At 42.9% G+C, this 23,615-nt stretch overlaps 1 protein-coding gene across 4 annotated transcripts in view; it reads right to left on the bottom strand.

The window, feature by feature from the left end:
- ARID1B (AT-rich interaction domain 1B) overlaps positions 1–23,615 on the bottom strand; it is a 703,333-nt gene that overhangs the window by 506,525 nt on the left and 173,193 nt on the right. For 3 of the 4 annotated variants that reach the window (XM_068231873.1, XM_068231875.1, XM_068231872.1), the window contains exon 3: positions 12,051–12,188. The exons of the other annotated variant lie outside the window; for it this stretch is intronic. In XM_068231873.1, the coding sequence (XP_068087974.1) occupies positions 12,051–12,188 (138 nt within the window). The remainder of the gene's footprint in view (positions 1–12,050; positions 12,189–23,615) is intronic. 4 annotated transcript variants of the gene reach the window in all.

Consider the following 23,615-nt stretch of genomic DNA (forward strand, 5'->3'; position numbering starts at 1 on the left):
GTCAGCGGACGATTGTTCCAATCCTCTGGATTTAAAGAAAGTGAGTTTTGAATGCATTCCCTTTCCCAAAGCAACTGAGTGTTTGAAGTCTGAGTGCAAGTCGTTCAGAGCAGTTGCTTGTGTGGAATTTGAACCAGTGCGGTCTGATGTCGCCACCGCACGTATGGCTGCAAAAGGTCTGTGTGGTCCTGTGTCTAAGGAAGACAGATTTTTTCCCTCAGGTGCTCTAAGATCGTCCGTTTGTGAGCCTGCCATGGGGAAAATTCCTAAGTTATGCAACTTTAAGAAAATTATTGATGTGTCTAATAAAGTTTCTCCTGTTGTTGTCGCCACTTCTTTTGCAAATGAATCTATGTCTTATTCTGTTCGCACCTGTGCAGGCCTGTTGCCTGATGACAGTTGCTCCAGTGTTTCTGTCCTAGATGCCTTGCAGTCTGCTCCGCAGATCGTGGAGGTTTGTGATATGGAAGCGTCAGTTTCGCAACCTAAAGCGAACTTGGATCCGCAAATTTTGCGTTCTGACTCCTCGGATTCGACATTGTTAGCCGAATCTAAGAGTGAGACAGCGCTTCGGTTTTGCGAATCTGATGCTGAAGCTTCTTTGCCTTGTCCAGAGAAGCTTTCTCTGAACCTGCCCTGTACCATGAATGAAGGCATGATGTCCACTTGCATTGACATTTGCGAGTCTGATTCTGAAGAAAGTATTGACTCTCCACCCAGTACTCTGGATAAGTCAATATTGCCTTGTACAATATCTCCTGCCCTGCCCCTAGAGGCTCGTCTAGGTATTGCTGCTATTTTCACCTGTCTTTCTGCAGTTTTGGAGTTGCAAGCTAGTTTGACTACTACGCAGAGTTCTGGGTGCAGCGAGATTAAAGTTAGGGAGTCAGTGTGTGGTCCAGTGAATATTCCTGTACGTTCCACTCATGATGATGAAATTCAGTCTCAGTTTATGGTGGAACCTTCCCTGGGACATCTGCCCTGTTCTCAAAGTAAAGTTCCAGTTTTGCCCTGTAACATGGATAGTACAGAATCCTTCTTAGACAACTTGAAAAATGATGTTCCTGAGGTCTTGTTTGATGATCTGAAGGTCTCCGAGTTCCTCCCAAAGGGTGCAGAACTTGTAGGAGATGTCTCCTGCCCCCCAGGTCCTTCTGAGGTGTTGCCCACTTCAGTAGGCATTGCTGCCTTGCTGACTACTTTTGCAGCTCTTGTGGAGCTTCATTCATGTGTAGTCAATGATGATATTACAGTTACAGAAAATTCTGAATTTGAGTCCGAGTCTTCTTTTGAAAGACCAGTACCTGTGACCTTTACTCGTGATGATTTTCTGCCCGGTACTGGTTTTGGTCTTGTCGTGTCGGACTCTGAGGTTGGCAGTTCCCCGACATGTCCTGAGGTTTCTCCTGTACTAGTGTACCCCGATGTGCTCTGTGACCCAGAAAGCCCAAGTGTGCCTCGGTTACCAGCGTACTCAGATGCTTCCTCAGTGGAGACATGTTCTGATATAGCCTGCCTGCTTGCATGCCCAGAAGTGGTCCCTGAAAGTCCTGATCTTGATGGGTGTCCTGCTAATTTTGAGTCTGGAATGATCATAGGTTCCATAGGGGTTCTTGGTGGTTCTCCATGTGAGCCTGGTGAGCGTTCTGGCTTCTTGGGATCTCTGCGGAGCTTCAAGGAGTTCTGGGAGATTCCGGGAAAGGTTTTGCTTGGTGCCCTGAATACGATCAGCAATGGCTTTGGTGTTGTAAGGGACACTTCAAACAGGTATTGCGGCAGGTTTGGTATTCTTGGACGCTCCTTGGAAGGTGGTGGGTATTGTCTGGAGGGTGTCGATGGCTTCTTCTCTGGTGTCCACAGTCCTGATGGGTGTTACGCTGAGACTTGTAGTGCTGATGGGCATGTTTCTGTGGCTTCTGCTTCCGATGAGGTCGGTTTCGGATGGACTGACTCTGGAATTGGGCCTTGTCGGGCTGCCCCGACCTTCATGAGTCTTCAGTTAGAGTTTTGTGATGATACCAGTTTTGAGGGATGTCTGGAATCCATCCCTAGAGGGGGGGGGGGGGGGGGTACTGTGATGATCCGCTCAGCTGGCTGCACAGGCAGACAGCTGTTTGTCCATTCCTCTAGTCTGTGGGCTGCAGGTCTCTGGAACAGAGACCTGTCTTTCCATTGCAAGTTTCTGGTCTGTTCTCTTGCTGGGGAATTTGCATGCATTCGTTATGCAAATCCCCTACCTGCCTTCTTTGATGACTGGCACTATAAGAGCTTTATGTTTCCCAGAAGGCTTTGCTGGTCATTTCCTTTCCATGGTCTGTTCCTGATGGACACTGCTGGAGTGTCAGCCATTGCTATCTAGTATAGTTAATTCCTGGGGGTTGCTTTAGGCTCCCCTTCTAACCCAGTCAGGTTGTATTATCTGTATTGCCTGTTCTGTCTTGTCTTGCCTGTTGCCATTGTCCTGCCCCTATGGTGGTCGACAGGAAATGGTTCTGATCTCTGTTCTTGGAGTATAGCTGGTGCAGCGGTTGCTACCAGCTATCTCTTCTGTTCTGTTTCCTGGGATCGCGCTAGCTACTTTTCGCTAGCGCTGGGGATCCTTCTGTTCTGTCTCCTGGGATCGCGCTAGCTACTTTTCGCTAGCGCTGGGGATCCTTCTGTTCTGTCTTCTGGGATCGCGCTAGCTACTTTTCGCTAGCGCTGGGGATCCTTCTGTTCTGCTACTCTGTACCTGGATCACGCTAGCCACTTTTCGCTAGTGCTGTGGATCCTATCTCTCGTTTGTCCCTGTTTTCGTGTGTCTGTCTTGTCCGCTACGCTTGCTGCAGGCTCGGTGAGGTAACCGTTAAGCAAGCGCTCGCGTCCTCTGTTTCATGTTTGTCTGTTAATGGTTAGTTAGGCGTGCTTGTCTCTATTGTGCTTATCACGTGGAGATCGCGCATAACCGCGTGCACTGTTGCGAATGAGTGCGGTGTTCGCGGTTAGCTAGCGTTTGTTATTTTCCGTATCTCCTTATTGTATTTGCTGTGCCTTTGCTACCCTCGTATTCTATTCTGATCTGCCTTGTGTCACGTCTGGCGATCGCACCTCTCGCGATCGCGTTCCTATTTCGTATCTGCTGTTGTGTGTGCGCGGTCGCGGGGTGGCGACTGGATTGGCGCACACACAACCTGTCCCTTTGCTCAATCTCATTCGCAATCGCAATCGCCTCTCTTGCGATTGCGTTCTGCGCTTCGTACAATTCCTGTCTGGCACTTGTGGAGGTACAGAGGATTGGTTCCTCTGCACTCCCCAGCGCCATCTGCCGACAGGAATTTCCCTCTACAGGTGCGTAGCACCTTTTGCTGGGTGCCTGCAAATATACGCTTGTGGAGGATTTCCGCCGTGTCAGCGCACACGTTGTGCGCTGATCACGGAGAAAGTTCCACAATCGTTACAACTTGAGCATAGAATGAGAGTTTCTGGTGCATTCCACACTGCATTGGTTCCTCTGGCGTTGATCACCGAGCCCTTGTGTGTTCCCAGACGGTATGACACCTCCAGCACAGTCCAGTCTGTCCCTTTTTTTGAAGAAGTGATCCTGTGTTGTTTCTTACAGAGTTGACACAGAGTCGGGTTTTAATCTCTAAAGGGCAGAAATCACAGTGCATTCCTGCATTGGAGGAATAAAGGGCTGCTTTTAAATGTCCAGGGAGTAATATAAGGGTAATGCCCGCTTCACAGTTGTTCAATCATGGTTGTTTGTGTTTTGCGATCAGGTGCCTTCACAAAACAGTTGTCCCTAGGTGGGTGTTGGGCTTCCCACAACTCAGTTTCTTTTCAACAATAGCAGTAGTGTACACAGCTCTGGTTGTCAGTGGGCTGTGTAGTGTCGCACAGGGGGATACACAACGGTTCAGTGGGCATAGGTGTGGCTCACTGCCAGTGGGCTCTGTCTGTGCACTATCAGACAGACACTGATACTATGCAAAAGGTGGTGAGGTCAAACACAATACAGGGATAACACAGGCCCTGTAGTAGTGGTAACAGTGCTCTGCTTGTGTGCTTTTATGTGGCACACAATTCAATATCACTATAAATGGGCACAGGTGTGGCCCGCTGCCAGTAGGCTCCGTCTGACTGTGCACTGACTGTCTGACTGCATCAGTCAGACACTGAGACTATGCTGCAACAGTTTAAACACAATACAGTGATAATAACAGATGCCCTAGAACACTATTGTGCTTGTGTCTAATGTGACACACAATTATAGTGGGCATTGGACACAGCTCTGGGTGGCTGCCTGTGGGCTGCGGAGTGTTGCACACACAAAAACAAAACAAAACGAAAAAACAAGGATGAAGCAGTCCTCAGAAAGGCTGTTTGGGGTGATTAAACAGCAATCATCCAACGAGGATCAAAATAAACAAGCCTAGCTAACGCTTTCCATATCTCCAGCAAGCACTGTCCCTTCCTCTCACTATTCCAGCTGAAGACAGACTGGAACATGGGGGTCCGTGAGGGAGTGCAGGCTGATTGGGTGCCTTGTGCCTACTGACTGTGATGTAAGGGGTCAAAGTTTAGCCCAATGATGATGTATGGGGGCAGGTCGAATAGCGCCATGTGCTCGTGCAAATAGACGATCTTCGCAAAATAGTGCTTGTCAGCGAACTATTAGGGCCATCTCTATTAGTGACCAGTTGGATCAGGTCATATATCTGAGACTTAGAAGGCAGAGTTACCCGCTAGGACCATTGTTGTACATGCTGAGCCTTGACAGAGGTGGTGACCCCAAGTCGGTATAGGATTCTTGCTTTGAGCTTGACATAGTTCATGGCCTCCACTTCAGGGAGATCATCATATGCCTTTTTTGGGTTCATTAAACAGGAAGGGAACTATCAGTCCTTCCCACCTTTGTTGGGGGCCACCCTTCTAGTTTGGCTGTCCACTCAAACGTTGTGAAGAATGCTTCCACATCATCAGTAGGTGTTATCTTTTGGAGGAAATGATTAGCACAAGTATTCACCTGGTTGCTAGTGGTTAACTTCAGTAGATTCCTTTCCTGGAGCAAGTTGCTGTACTGCCACAGCTAGTATCCTCGCTTGTGCATTAAGCAGTCTTTTGTAAATTCACCAGCTGGGCAACTGTAGAGCTCTGCTAAGCCACCATTGCAGATAGCTGGGCCTGTATGGTTTTCTGCTGAACATGTCTGGCCTTGCTAAAGCCTCATTCACACTAGTGCACTTCTGTCCACTTTTCAGCAAAGTATCAACTTGTAACATTGATGTGCTGATAAAAAGCGGACAGAAGTGTAAATAGTGTGCGAGAATGGGGCCTAAAGGCCATCAGCTGAGCCTCTGTAGTTGTAGTAGTGTAGTGTAGTAGTGTTGTTTCACAACCATGCTTTGCTGCAGCTGGGCCCTGGCGAGTTGCTGTAACAGGTCCTCCATCTTGTTTGAAAAATAGACACTGTCTCTTTAGATGTCAGTTTTCAGAATAAACAAAAACTTTTCTGCAGTGCTGGCTTGCCCGCATCCACCACCAGTTGTAAAGTTTAGGGATTTTCTGGAACTACAGCTAGCATGCAGGAGATCGGTATTGTACAAGAAAGTCCAGTTTGTGATGCACTGGGAGAAATCTTGGAGCTCACTCAAACTTGAATTATCACAAATCATTTCTGTTTTATGAAAGCGAAAGCAAACTTATTTTCCATGCATTTTAGTAAGGGGGCTTTTTGGACCATTGTAGCCCCTTACATACTCCAATGAGTTCTGGTTCACCATGAGCTTGTTGGTTAGTCTGTAACTTTGAGGCCAAAACAAACAGAAATATGTTTTTCTTCAGCAAAAGGGCAGTGACCAAGGTAAATTCAAACAGCTTACTTCAGCTTCGTAGAAAATCAAGTCATTGCTATCTGAGAAATCTCAGTCCAGTTTTGCCAAAAATGATAAATAGATCCAAAAAACGACCCACTCTGTAATCAAAACTCAGGAGGAAAACACACAACCACCTTGCAGCACACCTGCTGCAATCTTAATCAGCTTGCCCCCTGCTCAGAGCTCCAGATATCTGCTGTCTGGCTGCATTCAAAACCAGTCATGGACTTGAGTGGAACAGGGAGGCCCAATCCAGTTATCTTCCTTCCCTATTCCAGAGCTCCGGGCTCTTTAAAGAACGTAATTAAACATAGCAACTGTTGGTTGCCAAACTACCCCAGGCTCCTTCACCAGTTCCTACCTGTCTTAAAGGAGACATTTTCTAAAATAAGGCAGAATATATCAGCCATCCAGGACCCATCCCTGGAGTCCTATACACACTAAACTGTAGTAGGCAGAATAGCGCATGTACAGTCTTATGGACGATAAGTACAAGTTAATGCATTGCATTCTGCTCTACTCATCATGCAATAAGACTTCATGCACATTATTCTGTTTAAAGCAGTTTAGTGAATATATCTCATTTAAGTGGTATAAGACTTCAAATTGCATCTATGCTTTAAAACATTACACACAGCATAAAAGTAACAACTAAAGAAAGAATGGTATAAAGTCACTGGGAGGCAAAGTTCCTACTATTGGTCTTGTAATTAACCACTTGAGGACTGCAGGGCTAAACCCCCCTAGTGACCAGGCAATTTTTAGCTAAATTGGCCACTGCAGCTTTAAGGCCAAGCTGCAGGGCCGCACAACTCAGCACACAAGTGACCCCCCCCCTTTTTCTCCCCACCAACAGAGCTCTCTGTTGGTGGGGTCTGATCGCTCCCCTCATGTTTATTTTTTTTTTAATAAATATTATTGTTTTTATTTGTTTAAAAAAAAACCCTGTTACTTTAAATTTCTACCCTCCCTCCCTCCCTCCCCACAGCCAGCCAATTATGGCGATCGGCTGTCATAGGCTTCTGCCTATGAGAGCCGATCGCTCTCTTGTCCCCCATGGGGACAGCCGTGTCACACGGCTGTCCCCAGTGCAGCGCTGCTGCTCATCGCAGCGCTGCACTAAGTAAATAGACGGCGTGATCGCCGTCTAACAGTCTCCCGAGCGGCAACAGCCGCTCGGAGACTGAAGGCGGGGCGGAGCTCCGCCCTCCGAGCATGAGATGCGCGCACACCATGCGCGCGATCTTATGCAAAACAGAGCCCCAGGACTTTACGCCAATTGGCGTTAGGCGGTCCTGGGGCTGCCGCCGCGGCCACGCCTGCTGGCGTGACGCGGGCGGCAGAAGGTTAAGGAATTGTTCAGCATACAGAAGAAGCTTCTCAGATTTAAATACTCTGCAAATACTCAACTCACTGACAATTTTGTTCACAGCAACAACAATCTTATCAGTTAGCTTCGGAGTGAAGTGGGCGTTCCAGTACGAAGCAGGTCATCTGGGTACACGCACAGAGGTGTGTAGCGCCAGATGATGGCGTGGCTATAGCTGCAATGCCATAGTCCGCATCCTGCGTCAGGGTCATTTTTGGGATCCCCGAATTACTTCTCTCCCAGAGTTGTAATGACTCCAAGGGGGAATAGTATTTAACGCTGCTCAGTGATTCAACGGCAGCAGGGTGAGCAGTCATTCGGCTCACCCTGCGCCCAACTGACAGGACGGTGTACCTTCCAGTAATTTTTTCAATTTTTTTTTCTATTTCTTTTATGATGTGTTTAATGATTTAGAACAGAGATGAAATGTCAGCTTCGTACTTCTTTAAACTCTAAGCATGAACTATAAACAGAGAACAGAAATGTACAAATTGTTCATATAAATGTATACATAAAAAACAAATACATGCTAAAAACATGATAATTTTGGCTGAGAAATAGAAGAAACAAGGACGTAGGACTGTGCTTTCAAGTTTACAAACTGCAAAAACTTTGCCAAATGTATTTTCTCCCAATGTTTTTGACTGCTTAGGCTGTGTTACACAATTTTTTTAAAGCAAGAAGTTTTAAATCAGGATGATACCATTTATTGGCTAACTAAAAAGAATAAAAATAAGCAAGCTTTCGGCTTTGCAGCCTTCGTCTGGCTTAAATCCTGTTTTCTTGCAGGCCCTACTGCATACCCTACTGCTACAATTTTTTTAAGTAATGATTGAAGATATTTCCACCTATATATGTATTGTTTTTAAAATACTCAAATTTTCCCAATTGTGACTAGATAATCAGTCAATCTATTCCCGTTAGGCACATGTGACTGTAGAGACCAGAAGACAGAAAACAAAGCAATGCCCTTTACAAGTGTGCAATAGGGTCGTCAAATACAATTTTCTAACCAATACACTGTTTGTTTTCTAAGTTTTCATTGATCCAACCGCAAAGTACGCAAGTGGAAATATGATCTGTTCTAATGCTTGAATGATGCTTATAGAGTATTTATTAACCACTACTTCATCTGCTTTCAGCTAATCAATTCACAAATAATTTACAATAGCAGCCACTTTATGAAACGCCTTGTAACCCAATGGCTGCTGGAACTGGCAGCTGGAGATACAAAAAGGATAAACAACTCGGGCAATGACAAAGACACTAATGTGCCCTTTAAAAAACAGATAGCATTTGCAAATGATGGATGCAGTAATCATCCTTTTCTCAGATAGTGTAAGCATTTAGGGCCAGTGATGATTGTAATCTTCTAATTATGATTATGTGACATTTCAAGTTAAATTTTGCAATTATGTCCATTGATTTTGCGCAATCTATTTGTAATTTTGCACCGACTTTAAGGGTTAATAACAAAGCCCTGATACATGCTATCATCACAAAAATGTATATGTATGTTAAGGGGAATAGTGAGAACATATTAAAAAAATTCAAAACAAAAATGGTTTTAAACTCTGTAAAATGGCACATACCCCTTAACATATGTAGCAATATTGGTGACTATAGCATGTATGGGGGCTTTGCTATTAACAACTAAATTTGGCGTGAAATTACATATAATTGTGAAATTATGATTCCTGATTACGGTTACAATCTCAATGATAATTTTTTCCAAAATTGTAATCACAATATTGCATTGTAATTGCGAAATACGATATGAAATTACGATTATGCAAAATTTGTGCTCATCGCTAGCTAAGGCTGTCTGCACCAAAACCAAAGGAGTTCTTTACCACTCATACCTTGTTTACACTAAAAAGGCAAAATTATATTGTATTTATTGTTTGCTATTAAAGTAATTTATATTTAAATAAAGTAGTGCATAACAGTGGGGGAAAATGTTTTAAATATCATTGCTTAAAGGATACTCAAAGTGACACGTGACATGATGAGATAGACATGGGTATGTACAGTGCCTAGCACACAAATAACTATGCTGTGTTCCTTTTTTCTTTCTCTGCCTGAAAGAGTTAAATATCAGGTATGTAAGTGGCTGACTTAGTCCTGACTCAGACAGGAAGTGACTACAGTGTGACCCTCACTGATAAGAAATTCCCCTTTTTACATCTTTCTTGCTCTCAGAAGCCATTTTCTGCTAGGAAAGTGTTTTATAGTTGGAATTTCTTATCAGTGAGGGTCACACTGTAGTCACTTCCTGTCTGAGTCAGGACTGAGTCAGCCACTTACATACCTGATATTTAACTATTTCAAGCAGAGAGAAAAAAAGGAACACAGCATAGTTATTTGTGTGCTAGGCACTGTACATACACATGTCTATATCATCATGTCACATGTCAGTTCGGGTATCCTTTAATATCTAGTTCTATTATACCAGAAGCTTTCATTGAACTGGAGCATTTAGCAAGCGTGTCCTTAGGTCAATGTTAAATGTGGAAATTTGCTTGCTGGCACAAGAGAGCTAGAACTTGCTCAGGAAAGTTCAAAGACAACATGAGCACGGGGATGCGACTTTCTGAAAGCGGGCCCAGCTGGAGGTAATGCGGCGCCGTAGGGGGGGCTCGTGGGGGGGGGCGGGACTGCCATTGCCACTAGGGCTTATTTTCAGGGAGGGCTTATATTTCGGGCATGCTGCCTGATAGCTGCTAGGGCTTACTTTGAGGGTAGGTTTTATTTTCGGGGAAACACGGTAGTTGCAGGGAGAGTTGTCTCTTCACTTTTTGCATGCTTGTTGCCCAGGGAGATTACCTGAGCGAGGTGTAGCACCGACAATTTAAGGAATTGTACTCCTGTGTGTGTTCCAGGACTGTGGTTTCTTTCACTTCTACTAGAGTTGTCCCTATGAATGTTTTCTGCATGTTCTCTGTGCTTTTCAGGCTGTAGGATTTGAATTTGGTGTCTTTTCTGGGAATGTTGGAGTGAATCCCATGGAGCTAAATCTCCTTCCCCTTGAGATTCTCTCTGGGGAAGGGGATGACTATGGTATATAATTTATTTTAGGAGCTGTTCACAGAGGTATCCACCTTCTGAAGTCCCTGGAAGGTAAATTGTAATTGCAAAAGTAGTTTACTAGTAGTAGGAAATTCCTATTTCACCCAATATTGCCAGATACAGTCTTTGCTAGCTTGGACTGAGGACATTTGGTATGAGGTACTGTTCAAAGTGCCTTTAGCCCTTGTGGCTTATAAAATCTTTTCTGCATGATAAAAATGCATTTTAACCTTCCTGGCGGTATGATTCCTGCGGCTGCGCGGCCGTGGGAGGGTTTTTTCACCTTTTTTTTTAAGCATGTAGCTAGCCTAGCGCTAGCTACATGCTTCCCCCCTCCCTGCGGCGTCCCCCCGTAGCATCAGATCACCGCCGGCGCCGCTTGCCCATAAGGAAATCCCATTCTGAACGGGATTTCCTTGAGGGCTTCCCCGTCGCCATGGCGACAAACGGAGTGACGTCGTGACATCACAGGGAGTCCCGATCCACCCCATAGTGCAGCCTGGCGGCGATTGGCCAGGCTGCGCAAGGGGTATGCGGGGGGGCCCTGTATCATGGCGGGTAGCGGCACATCGGCGGCGGGAGGCGACAATCGCAACAAACCCACAGCTAGCAAAGTGCTAGCTGCATGTTTGAAAAAAAAGTTATGCAAATCGCCCCAGCAGGGCCTGAGGAATCCTCCGCGGCGGCTTACCCCGTGTCCAGCATGGGATTACCGCTAAGGAGGTGAATAATGATATCTCTAGCAGGACAATCCTATTTCCATGTGTCAATGCTCTGTGCAGTCGACCCTCTTGGAAGATTGCAGTGGTAGTGCCTGTTGGGTCAGTAATCATTACTGTCAGACTGCATATCCAGAGGTTCTTGCTTCAGCATCTGTTCTCTGCCTCTTATAGCTTATTTTAGAAATTGGAGCAGTTCAGACGTCAGTTCTGTACCTTCTTCCTCAAGGACCTTTAGGACAGTCATGGCATCGTTCATATGGGAAGCTAATGCAGAGGTCCCAAGAAACGTTTTCATGGAGTCCTTGCTAAGTTTTTCAAGGCATCGATGTTTCTTGTCTTGTAAATTTCTCTTACCATCTCTAGTAGTGCATAATCAGGTTGATGTTTCTGTGTGTAGGAGTTTTTCAGTGTAGATGAAAAATGCTTTTAGCGGTCTTCAAACTTCATCTTCTTGGGTGTTTGGTGCTGGCAGTGTGGCTTTGTTCTGCCCAATTATTGATTAATTCCTCTATGTACTGTGTGTTCTTCAACACACAAAACAAAACTAGTCAATCTAAACATCGTACCAGAGAAAGACTGTCTATAAACTGGGAAGTTAGGAATGCGTTCTTCTACACAAAACAAGTCAGTCTAACATCATCACCAGAAACTATAAATTAGGAGGTTGGGGAAAAAAATATATGTTTATGTATAGATTAGAACAGGAACTTAAAAATGTCCTTCAGTCACATACTTGCTGAATATCAGGGTTAGATAAATTCAATGATCCAGGTAGCCACAGTTGCTTAAAAATTAGGGTTGTCATCTAACTTTTAAACTTCTCTGTCATTTTTCTTCACTAGGTCTTGCTCTTATCATTTGCCTACTGGCTACTGTATTCGACAAACCGATTCTTGAATGCCATATCAGTTTATATATTCCATCTCGAAATGTTCAACTGTGGTAAAAATTATAGCTAAAAACTTATATAGGCATTTTCTTTTCTCTTTTTAAAACCTTGAATCTTGTTGTCAAGCTAATGCTATCTTTGCTTACCTGCTGGGGATGATACCGTTGCTGAGCTTGCGACAGATACTGACCCTGGGACTGTGGATAGTGAGCGTGCGACTGCTGGTTGTAATATGGCTGTTGGCAGTAGCCACTTACACTTTGCTGTCCATATTGAGGCGGCATCTGTTAGAAGAGCCAAGCAAAGTAAAAATTAGTCAGAAAAGTGGGAATTAATCATGTTGTAAAGATGTATTCAAACAGAATATATCTTACTACAGATTAGTGAGGAGAAATATTTCAAAAGGTACACAAGTACATTTGTATTCCTTCATATCTATGGGCATTTAAGATACCCTTTGAGCGAACTAATGATTGTTGGATAGGATTCCTTATGCTATCTGCTATTGTTTATATCAAGATAGCATGCAAATCTTGGGTACTCAGCGGCATTTCTTCTCCATATGAATTAAAGTGTATGCTAAGATATCAATGTAGAAGTTCATGAACTATTCATATATAGAAATAAAGGGTGGTCACAGCAGGCTTGCACATCTGACCACCCTCTAAATCAGGGGTCTCAAACTCGCGGCCCGCGGGCCATTTGCGGCCCTCGATACAATATTTTGTGGCCCTCACAGGCAAAAGCTTCCTTATAGTTCGCTTCAGTGCTCCCAAGTAATCCGCCGCTAAACGAGGGCTGCAGAGCCCCCAAATCACCCGGGGGGCAATCCGCCGGCATTTCCTGGAAGGGGCAGAGCTTTCAGCTTCAGCTCTGCCCCTTCTGACGTCAATCGCCACACGGATTACCGCCTCTCCCTGCCCCTCTCTGTGAAGGAATAGTGAGAGGGGCGGGCAGAGGCGGCGATGCGCTGCGATTGTGAAATTCCTTATGCGGCCCAGCCTCATCCTGACTTTGCCTCCTGCGGCCCCCAGGTAAATTGAGTTTGAGACCCCTGCTCTAAATTGTATAATAGACTGATCATTTCTATTCAGTTAATTTATTAAATATGTATTTAAAGGAAACCGGAGACAAAAAAAGTATTCATACATACTTGGGGTTTCCTCCAGCCCCTTCAGGCTGTTGGCCCTGCCTCGATAATTCTCTGTACGCCCAGGTATATCTGTCAGCCTCTGCCTGTCATCGCTTACTGCGCATGCTCGGCCTGACCGCACACCCCCATCGCACTCCCATCACCGCAATGTGGGAGCGCACACAGCCAGTCCGCGCATGTGCAGTACAAGTTGACTGGCGGCGACTGACAGATTTACCGGGACAGACAGCGGAGGATCGAGGCACCCCAGGAGGACGGTGAGGGAACCAATGGCCTAAAGGGGGCTGGAGAAAGTCCCAGGTATGTATGATTACTTTTTTGGGGGGGGTCTCAGGTACACTTTAACCAAATGGGCATGGTGGCAGTCTATCAATGTTATCCTGTATTTATAAATGCCAGAATTAAAGCACTGTACATTTAAGGGAACCTGAATTGACATGTGTGATGAACACATATGTAACAGTCCAATCCATAATTAGTACTAGACTGTAATGGGGATCACTGTGACAGTTGAAAATCTAGGAATTACGACAGCTTTTTTGCTTCCTGATACTGTAACTTAACTCTCACTGATAACTAACGTAGGTTATAAAAATGTGTGACTGAGAAAAATGCATTTGAGTGCAAGAAACAGACATGTATGTCTGTATGGGAGGTGATTAACATTAATAAACTGCCATCAAGTACCTGAGAATAACTAAGATTTTGAGTTTACCCTGTAAATACAAAACAAGAAGATTACGGGATTCAAGGAAAGTTCAACTTCGAATTAGAATTCAAATTCGAATTAGGACTCCAGCTTGCCCATAAACCTATAAAAACAAACTTACAAAAGTATAGGGTGATAGTGCAACTCCCCAATTCAGCACAGTTTCGAAAATAGGTAAAAATGAGGCATCCAGGTGACATTCAATTGGCATTTTAATGCATTATTATACAGAGCACAGTGGGTTCACTAAGGTTAGGAAACAGTGGAGTACACTGAACAGTCTACCAAAATCAATGAACCCTGGATCCTATCAGAGTACAGTAGGGGTTGCTCAAAGGTTAGTGGATGAAGAACTAAGAAATTATCTTAACAGAACACACTAACATTTAAAGAGGAACTTCATCCCAATCAGTAGCTGATACCCCTTCCCCACAAGAAATCTTTGCAGTTTCTCAAATAGATTGTCTGTGTGGCTGATATTGTGGTGAAATCCCTCCAACAGTGTGATGTCATGACCATTGTCATGACAGTTTTCTGTCTGTGAACCTGATTGCATTGTGGGAAATGCTTATTATAAAAAAAAAAAACGTTTAGCCTATGACATTGCTAGTGGGTGTGTTTATACATAATGGCAGTTGATGCTGTCCGTTTTTTTCTTGTCTGCCAGTAGTAAAGATGATAACCCACAGGCTCATTGTGGGTCAAACAACATGAACAAATTACAGGGCGAGTATAAATCATTTCTTACAATGTACACAACAAAGCTGCCCTCAAATGTCCTAGCACACAGTCCTTCCAGAGAGCCGGAGGCCAGCATTGTTTACATTGTACTTGTTTGTTTTAGAGCAGTGCACCACCAAAACTGTTATACACCCAATCATATACCAGCGCAGTATTTTGGTGTTTTTATAAATCATTTCTTGATCTGTCTTTTATTTTTTAACTTCTCACTTTGCAATGTATTGACTTATTTTTTTCCCCATTACTATCTTTTAGCAAAGTTCCTCTTTAGGGCTGGTTCACACGGACGCTTGGCAACGTTTATCGCCAAGCGTTCGGGACTCGTCGGCTAAACGCTCCCATTCAAGTGAATGGGAGCATTTAGCATTGCGCGGTTACCGCCGATTACCGTCGATTGTTCAAACGCGGCGTTCCGATTCCTGATTTAACGCATCGCTTAGGGCGGCCCTAGAAGCAACATGTGGCGTCCAGGGCCGGCTAGCCGCCGCAGCTTCATGTCCCCTAGCGGGGACTAGAAACGCTGACACGACGGGAAGCCGACGATCGCCGTAAAGCCTCCCCCGAAAGAGAAGTCACAAGACGACGACGCCTGTCGTCCGTGTGAACCAGCCCTTAAAGAGGAGCTGTTAGGTATAAGGTCTCAGAGAAAATAAACACATATATCAGTAGCTAAAGATTGGCTGTACTTACATTACATATGCATTTCACTGTCCACGTTTGTACTTCACATAATTTTTATATAGTATTTGCAGAGAATGATGCTCCTGACAGCTCATGGCAGGTTCCATGTTTGTCTGTCTCCTATGAAGCCAAATGTGTCGTCATGTCCTGCCTGCTTCCTGATGATTCCACTCTCACAAACGCTGGTAATGAATAACACTACTGTGCAGTGAATATTAATTAGCCATGTGGCTAGGAACAATAGCGGACTCCTGCAGTGTACTCTGCCCGAGATTTATTAGTGCTGTGAGCTAGACTGTTACATGCTGTTGAAACTTGAGCCTCACTAGCAGCCAGGGGAGGGCCCCAGAATGATTTGCAGTATCTGTTATTCGGCTTGCGTCCTCCTTAGGAGCCTGGGAATACGGAGCCTTGCTGTCAGCAAACATCTAAAGTAAGAGAGATTTTTAACTGCAGTATTGCCTTTTTGGCTTCCTTCTAAACTGTTTAACACAGGAGAATAGAGGTTTAAATTAGCTTTTGCAGCCTGACAGTTACTCTTTAAGCAAAGCCATTATGTTCTGATATGATCCAGGTTAGCTGTGCAGACTTAATATAAAGATAAACATCTAAGGGTACAGAAGACTCCTGTACACATTAGATGGGGTAGAGGGTCTTATCAGAGCACACCAATGTCAGGGCACCATAAACACCTTTTTCTTTTTACCATGCCCCTCACCAGTCCAGATGGTGTTTAACCACTTCACCCCAAAGCGGTTTTTATCCTAATGGACAAGAGCGATTTTCACCTTTTAGTGCTCATCCCTTTCATTTGCTAATGGCTTAATCACTACTAATCACAATGAAATGATCTATATCTTGTTTTTTTCACCCCCAATTAGGCTTTTGGGGATTGATATTTCTTTTCAGTAATTACTTTATTTTCTATGCATTTTAAAGGGAAAAACAAGGAAAAAAATGAAAAATACACTATTTCTCCAATATCATCCCCTATAGTTTTAATATAAACACTGCTACTGTACATAAAACCCACACATTTTATCTGCCTATTTGTCCTGGTTATCCCAACATTTTAATTATGTCCCTAGTACAAAGTATGGTGGCAATATATTGTTTGGAAATAAAGGTGTATTTTTTCTATGGTGTTCTTCTTTTCACTAATGTCATGTGCACGTGCAGGAGCGCACACGTGCACGCGTACAGCGACAACAGCACTGTTTGACTTATAAAAAGGTCCTGGAGGCGATAAGAGGCTCTAGCAAGACCTTTTTATAAGGCTGGTTGTCATTAAGTGGTTAAAGAGCTCCCTTGCCCACTAGCAGTAGATGATTTGTTTTGAGAGGAAAAGAAAGCTATGTCACCTATCCTTTCAAGTCAACCATTCCCATCTGCTGACAGCTATAGGAGTTGGTGGCCAAAATGGAGGGGGATCAACATGCTTGCCATGTTTCTCTTTTCTCATTACAAATTTGTACAGCTAGGGGTGTGCAGTTGTTATGACGTCAGGAGGAAAATATCACACTGTATTTTTATGCTTTCTGCAATCTCTCTGAATTTATCCCAATAAGTCTTAAATATTTTGCAATAAATAACACTGGAAAACTACATCAAGTGTCTCCTGTATGTCACACAGGTATTATGTATAATCCATGCTACAAAAAGAGAGCCAGATTGGGTAACAACCTGAAAAATATGATCTTTATGTTACGAAAAGTCCTGAATCTAAACAATGCCATATAATGAAGTGTCTGTCTTGAGAGAAAAATGAAATCTATATAACCTTGTTCCTAAGAAGAAAAATACAGAAATTCTCCTTTTCATGTGAACCCAGGGGCGTTTCTAGCCTTTTTGTCACTCCAGGCAAGGAATCCCGCGTCCCAAAATGTTTAAGATCTTATTACAAAAATAACAATCCTAACATTTATATAGCACTTTTCTCCTGTCAGACTCAAAGCACTCAAGAGCTGCAGCCACCAAGAGCCTGTTTCCACTACACGCACATTGGATGCAGAATGGATGCAGAAAAACTGGCAAACTCTGCATCCAATCTGCGTCCGATATGCGTGTAGTGGAAACGGGCCCTAAGGGTAGGCTCAAGAGCCCCCATACAGTGGTGTTACGAGAGTCTTGCCTACACTATCCAGCCACTATTATGCATGCGTAAGCAGTGCGCAGAGAGCAGTGCTGGAAAAAGGCTTTTTCACATCTTTACCCATTCATTCATTCTTTTTTTTTTTTTTTTTGGACGATAGACAAGAAGTTTAGATTTGCTATGCACATCTTTTATACTTGAAAATGCGATTTTAGTTTCGGGCTCTAAATGTGGCTTGGACTGGCAAGATTTGTAAGTACAGGGAAGGCTTTGTTTTGCTGCAGTGAAGTAAAAATAGGATAATTCCACAGAGAACAAATGGATATAGCTAACAATCTTGGGGGTCTTTTCTCTTGTAATCTTGCACATTGCCTTCAAGTTACAGATTTTAGGCAGTTACAAATGTATGACACACAAGCAATATATACTGTACATATAAAAAATGATTAAGCGCTCACTTGAAAATAATTACGGCTATGGGAAAATATCTACAGCACTGTGTAAATAATTTAGGAAATGGTGTAAAAAATTAAAGTGAGGATGCTTTCGAGATGAATGAAATACTATATTACTTATCAAATACCAGTCTACAAAGTGCCATGGATCCATACTATCTGATCAAGGACTTCTTTCCTTTTGCCTTCTTTCCAGATAAGGTAATTCAGGTTGAATGTCTGTTTGTATTGTATGTATGAAGTTATTGTACCACTTGCAAAATGAATTTAGTGCCGATCAGACATCTCCCAGATGGTATTGCATGGCAGATAATGGTCTCCTCAGTGCAGACAAGTATAGGCAGACACTTAACAGGTGACAAATTAGAATTTATCTATGTTCCTTTTTAAACTTTTTTTTAAATTCAAAGTATGGGTTAATAAGCCTGTGCTTTATCTGTGCAATGGGAGCAGTTAATATACACACGGACACATCATTATTGTCACCCGATCGGGACTCGATTCCTTGGGCAACAGTTTGGGGCCGAGTGCTGTACAGACATGTTGTTAGCCTAGAGGCAGGTTAGCAACACATACTCTTGCTATGGAGGGGAGAGGAGGTATAACTGAAGTGCACAGAGTAGCAGCTTTTGGCAGGTGGACTAAGGACAGGAACAATGTGCTCAACTAAAATGATTCAGCACTCTGGATCTTTCAGTGGCACATCAAGGCAGATGTACACCTGCTAGATTCTTGACAGATCTGGCCAATTAGGAAACATTCATACACAGTGACAATGGGACAATAACCAGGACGTGCTTAGGAGATCATGAAGAAGAGCAGCCATGCTTAATCATCTCCTTCACTGCAGCCATCCAGAACAGCAATCTTGAAAACAACTATGACCAGCCTGACATGTAAGCTAGCACAGGGAGACAGCAGCGGTGGCTGTAGCAGCAACTGCAGATGGGAGGGTGGCATCTGCAGCAGTTCATGGGAGTTATCGAACTGCTGGAGACCGGTTTGGAACATCCCAAACACTTGGGAGAGGCAACATTTTGAAAACAAATCAAAAGTGACTTATCACTACAAGTCTATTTTAACCCTTTGACAACCTTGATGAGATGTTTCTGGACAATGGCAGACAGAGAGTTAAATTCTCAATATATGTTGTTTTGTTATTGTATAACTAATGCAAAAATATAGCTATACCATGTACATATTGTTTCAAAACCTATACCAAGACTTATTTTAATGTGTCTTTTTATTACACCCTGCAGGTTTAAGAAGTTACTACAATTCTACAACCATTCCACAGGGAAAATGTGATCCCCGTATCCATAGGGATGCTGGCTATGAGTACACAGTAGTTTGAGTAATCATTCTCACCATCAGCTTTCAGCACTGCAAACATATTTTTTACTGAAAAGTGCAGAACTCCAAAGCAGTGACCAAAGTTACCGACAAGGCAAAAACAAGTATCAAAAGTGAGGAAGTTGGCACTAGCTATTCAAAACTAGTGGGCACATCAAAAATAACTGAGCTGCAACTAAACCAACTAATCAACTCTCTATGCGAATGCTATAAGCATGCATATACAAGTCCCCATATTTCAGATAGAAACCAGGCACTGGAGTAGTCAATAACTCTTTACTCAAACAGTAACTCTGCGGTAATAAAGTAAACCTCACTTTTCTGTAGTATGGGACTTCTTTGAGATTAAAAGTTGTTACTTATTCCAGTGCCCAGTCTCTATCTACCAACAGAGTAACCAAGCAGCTCAGGGTGACCCAAACTACTAGGAATGTATAGGGGGATAAAAGGAACCAAAAAGCCCTCCTACTAAAAAAGCAAAGCTTGGTGTAATTGCCTTCTTAAAACAGAAGGAAATTTGCAATAATTCAGTTATAAGTGAACATTTGTGGTTACCCACAATGCACTACTACTAAATATGCACATTATCCCTTTTCGCCCTTGTTAAGCCAAGCGAGCATCCAGAACCGCTGGTGTATAGCAAGCCTATAGCTTTAAGTTCTACACAGACATTTCAAATCCACATGTAGACAGCCTGTTTCGGACATTTTGAAAAACAATTAAAAGTGACTTATCTATGTACTAAATGGTAAAAGAGAAACACAGGTGTCATAGAGCTTGTTAAAATACTTCAAAAATATATTGTTTTTTTTTCACTTATGGAAAGTGGAGATGTATTTAAAGAGAGTCTGAAGCGAGAATAAATCTCGCTTCAGACCTCATAGTTAGCAGGGGCATGTGTGTTACTGCTAAACCGCCGCTATCGCGCCGCTAAACGGGGGTCCCTTCACCCCCAAATCCCCTCGGTGCAGCAGGGGAGCGCTTCCTGGTTGGGGCAGGGCTAACCGCCGCAGCCCTGCCCCACGCGCGTCTGTCAGCGCGTATCTCCGCCTCTCCCCCGCCCCTCTCAGTCTTCCTTCACTAAGAGGGGCGGTGGAGAGGCGGCGATGCGCCGCTGATAGACGCGACTGGAGGCAGGGCTGCAGCCGTTAGCCCTGCCTCCAGGAGCGACCAAGTCTGCGACCAAGTGTTGCAGTGGGGGGTTTGGGGGTGAAGGGACCCCCGTTTAGCGGCGCTGTAGTGGCGGTTTAGCAGGGGCACACATGCCCCTGCTAACTATGAGCTCTAAAGCAAGATTTATTCTCGCTTCAGAGTCTCTTTAAGTGTCCGTTTTCATGCTTCTAGGTTTTGACTTAACTTAACTTTATGTGATGATTCCCTATCATTAAGCACACATCTGAAAAGTGTTGTGATAATTTTTGAAGCAAGCATAAATAATCTCCTTCGGCATTCACAAATTATTCAGGACAACTTTACGGCCACTGGCAGAGCGTTTCTCAAGTATGAATTCAATTTAGACTAGAGGTGATCAACATGATGATAATTGTGCAAGTTGTTGCACATTGTGTTGCAAACCACATGGAGCTTGGAGGGATCAAAAATCAAAATCTGACACTGTAATAAATCTGGCTATTCTTTTGTGATTTTTTTATTGCCTTTTCTTCCATACCTCTTTAAAGAGAATCTGTACTGTCCAATTTGTACAATAAAAAGACATACCAATCGAGTCACTGCGATCTCCTGGACCCTCTTTGCTGTTTTTGCCGCTCTCCACCGCGATCCTGGCTTCTAATCGCCAGTTGTAGGCAGTGATTACAAACAAAAAACATGGCCGCTAACCAAGAAGTGATATATATATATATACACTATATATATATATATATATATATATATATATATATATATATATATATATATATATATATATATACCTATATATATATATATACATATATATATATATATCTCATGTTCCAGTACACTACAGGTTTTTTTACATAGTGAATTATCTGCACTCCAGTGTGGGATTCTGACAGTTTCTCAGCATAAGACAGGTAACTCCCTTCCCCCATCAGCCTTGCAAACTGCTTCACTCTCTGTGAGTAAGAAAGAGAAGCACACAGAGCCTGCATGGGGCGTGCATAACTTGTATTCATTACAACAGAGGCAGCCCATTCCTCCCTGGTTCAAAAAAGCTTGACAAAGAAAGGAAGATTAGACATATTACAGAGACAGTGCAACTAAAAGGCTGCAGTAATCCAGACCACATTAGAACAGGTATAGGAACATATAGGATAGAAGAAATAAGGCTAAGAATTATTTTGTTACAGAGTCTCTTCAAAAATAGAATCCATGTGTATTACATGATAGACCAACCTCATTGCACAATAAAAATGTAATCACAAGAAAATGAAAAGGGTTATTACAACATCTTCACATATATAACCCTCTTTTTGAGGTCAGGCTACTCCAAATATGGATACAATAAGAGTATCCTATTAGGTTATGTAATAATATTTGTTTTTAAATACCTGTATTTTATGGCCTTAGAGTGGTTTGAGACACTTTAAAAATAGTGTTTTGTCCTCTTAAAAATGGTTCTGTACTAACCGGGACACAAATTTCTCTTATCCATTAGTGGACTTATTAAGTTCCCCCATCCTTTGTAAATGCCTGCACACACAGAAAAAGCTTTTAACTAATCAGCTGCTGGGTAACTGAGATATTTGCACATTATGGGCTTCATTCACTAATGGTGGCCACTAATGGTCCAATCTTTTTCAATCAATCTTACAATTTCTATGTAATATAAAGCCTCGTCTACACTGCACGATGTTACTTATCAATCGAGGCGATTGATAAGATCCGACAGGTCCGATCTCGCAGCCGCTTCATTCCCTGCGAGCGGACAATAGCGGGGAATCGAGCAGAAGATAATCGGCGCCGGCGGGGACGAGCGGGTATCGAATCCGACGCATGCGCGGACGAGCGGGGACGCGGCGGGTACACGCAGGGATCGCTCCGTCTAAATTGAGCATAAGGGAACTGCCTAAAGTATCCATTCAATATATTCACTCAATTTACCCTTATACTACATAGATTTGGAAAAATTAGATGAAAAAGATTGCATCATTAGTGGCCACCTTAAGACAAATAGCATGCCTTATCAAAGTTAGCACGCCTTATTAAAGTTAACACACCTTATGAGAGTAGCATATCAAGCACTACGAACCTGCAGGGGCTCAGGACAGGACGAGTGGAGCTCTAGTCATTGCCAATTAGCAGGCATAAGTTTGTTGTGCTACTCTGATAAGACGTGTTAACTTTGATAAGACGTGTTAACTTTGATAAGGTGTGCTATTTGTCTTAGTGAATTAAACCCTATTTAAGAAGTACTGTTAAAGCACAGAATTTTTTAAAGTCTACCGTTTTTAATTAAAAATAATGAGGGTGGTTTATATGAATCTATGCCAAAGAACAGATAAATATATATTTTATTGTCTAAGCCTTATCTACAAAATATTTTACATCAATGTTATTGAAAGACCAAAACTATCACAATCGCAAAATCTTGTTCCCAAGGTTAAGACTGTAGTAACCATTTTATCACAGAGAGGTTTAACAAAATCCTAATACATTTCATATTTACAGTTTAACTTGCAAGTGTATTTTTTCCACAGATTATTAGGATTTAATCAATGTTTATTGCTATTAAAGGCACAGAAATGCTATATACCCAAGAACATCCACAGCCTGATGCCCATATGTTTTAGGACTGAAAGTAATCAGCACAGAACTAAACATGAACAATTCTCACATTGCTTACTGCCACTATACTTATAATGTCCTTAACTTGTAATATTCACACTGTCTGTCCTTGTATTGTTTTTTGTTTGTGTTTGTTAAGCAACTGCCAAGACAAATTCCTTGTAGGTGCAAACTTACTTGGCGAAAATAAATTGATTCTGATTCTGATTCTGATTCTGATCATATTCCAGTATTAAGCAGTTGGTATAACTATTAAACCAGTGTTAAACAGAATGTAAAACTTCTGACAGAACATTTAACATATTTTCATTAATGCTTGAGTATGTTATTTTTGTGCTCATTTTATTATCTCTACATGAGCAGAGATGGCTCGAACCTGCGATTTTAGGTTCGCGTACCTTGAACGCGAACTTCTGCAAAAGTCTGCGAACTTGCAAGCTTTGCGAACCGCAATAGACTTCAATAGGTAGGCAAACTTTCAAAACTTCAAACAATAATTCTGGCCACAAAAGTGATGGAAAAGATGTGTCAAGGGGTCTAAAACCTGGAGGGGGGCATGGCGGAGTGGGATACACGCCAAAAGTCCCGGGGAAAATTATGGATTTGACACACAGCAGGATTATAATCCCTAAAGGGCAGAAATCATATTGCATTCCTAAATTGGAGGCCTAAAGTGCTTGAAAACATCTTGCGTGTGTATACATCAATCAGGGAGTGTAATTAGTGCACTGCTTCACACTGACAGACTAAACTCACTGT

This window comes from Hyperolius riggenbachi, chromosome 4 (assembly GCF_040937935.1).
Source record: "Hyperolius riggenbachi isolate aHypRig1 chromosome 4, aHypRig1.pri, whole genome shotgun sequence".
Taxonomy (NCBI): domain Eukaryota; kingdom Metazoa; phylum Chordata; class Amphibia; order Anura; family Hyperoliidae; genus Hyperolius; species Hyperolius riggenbachi.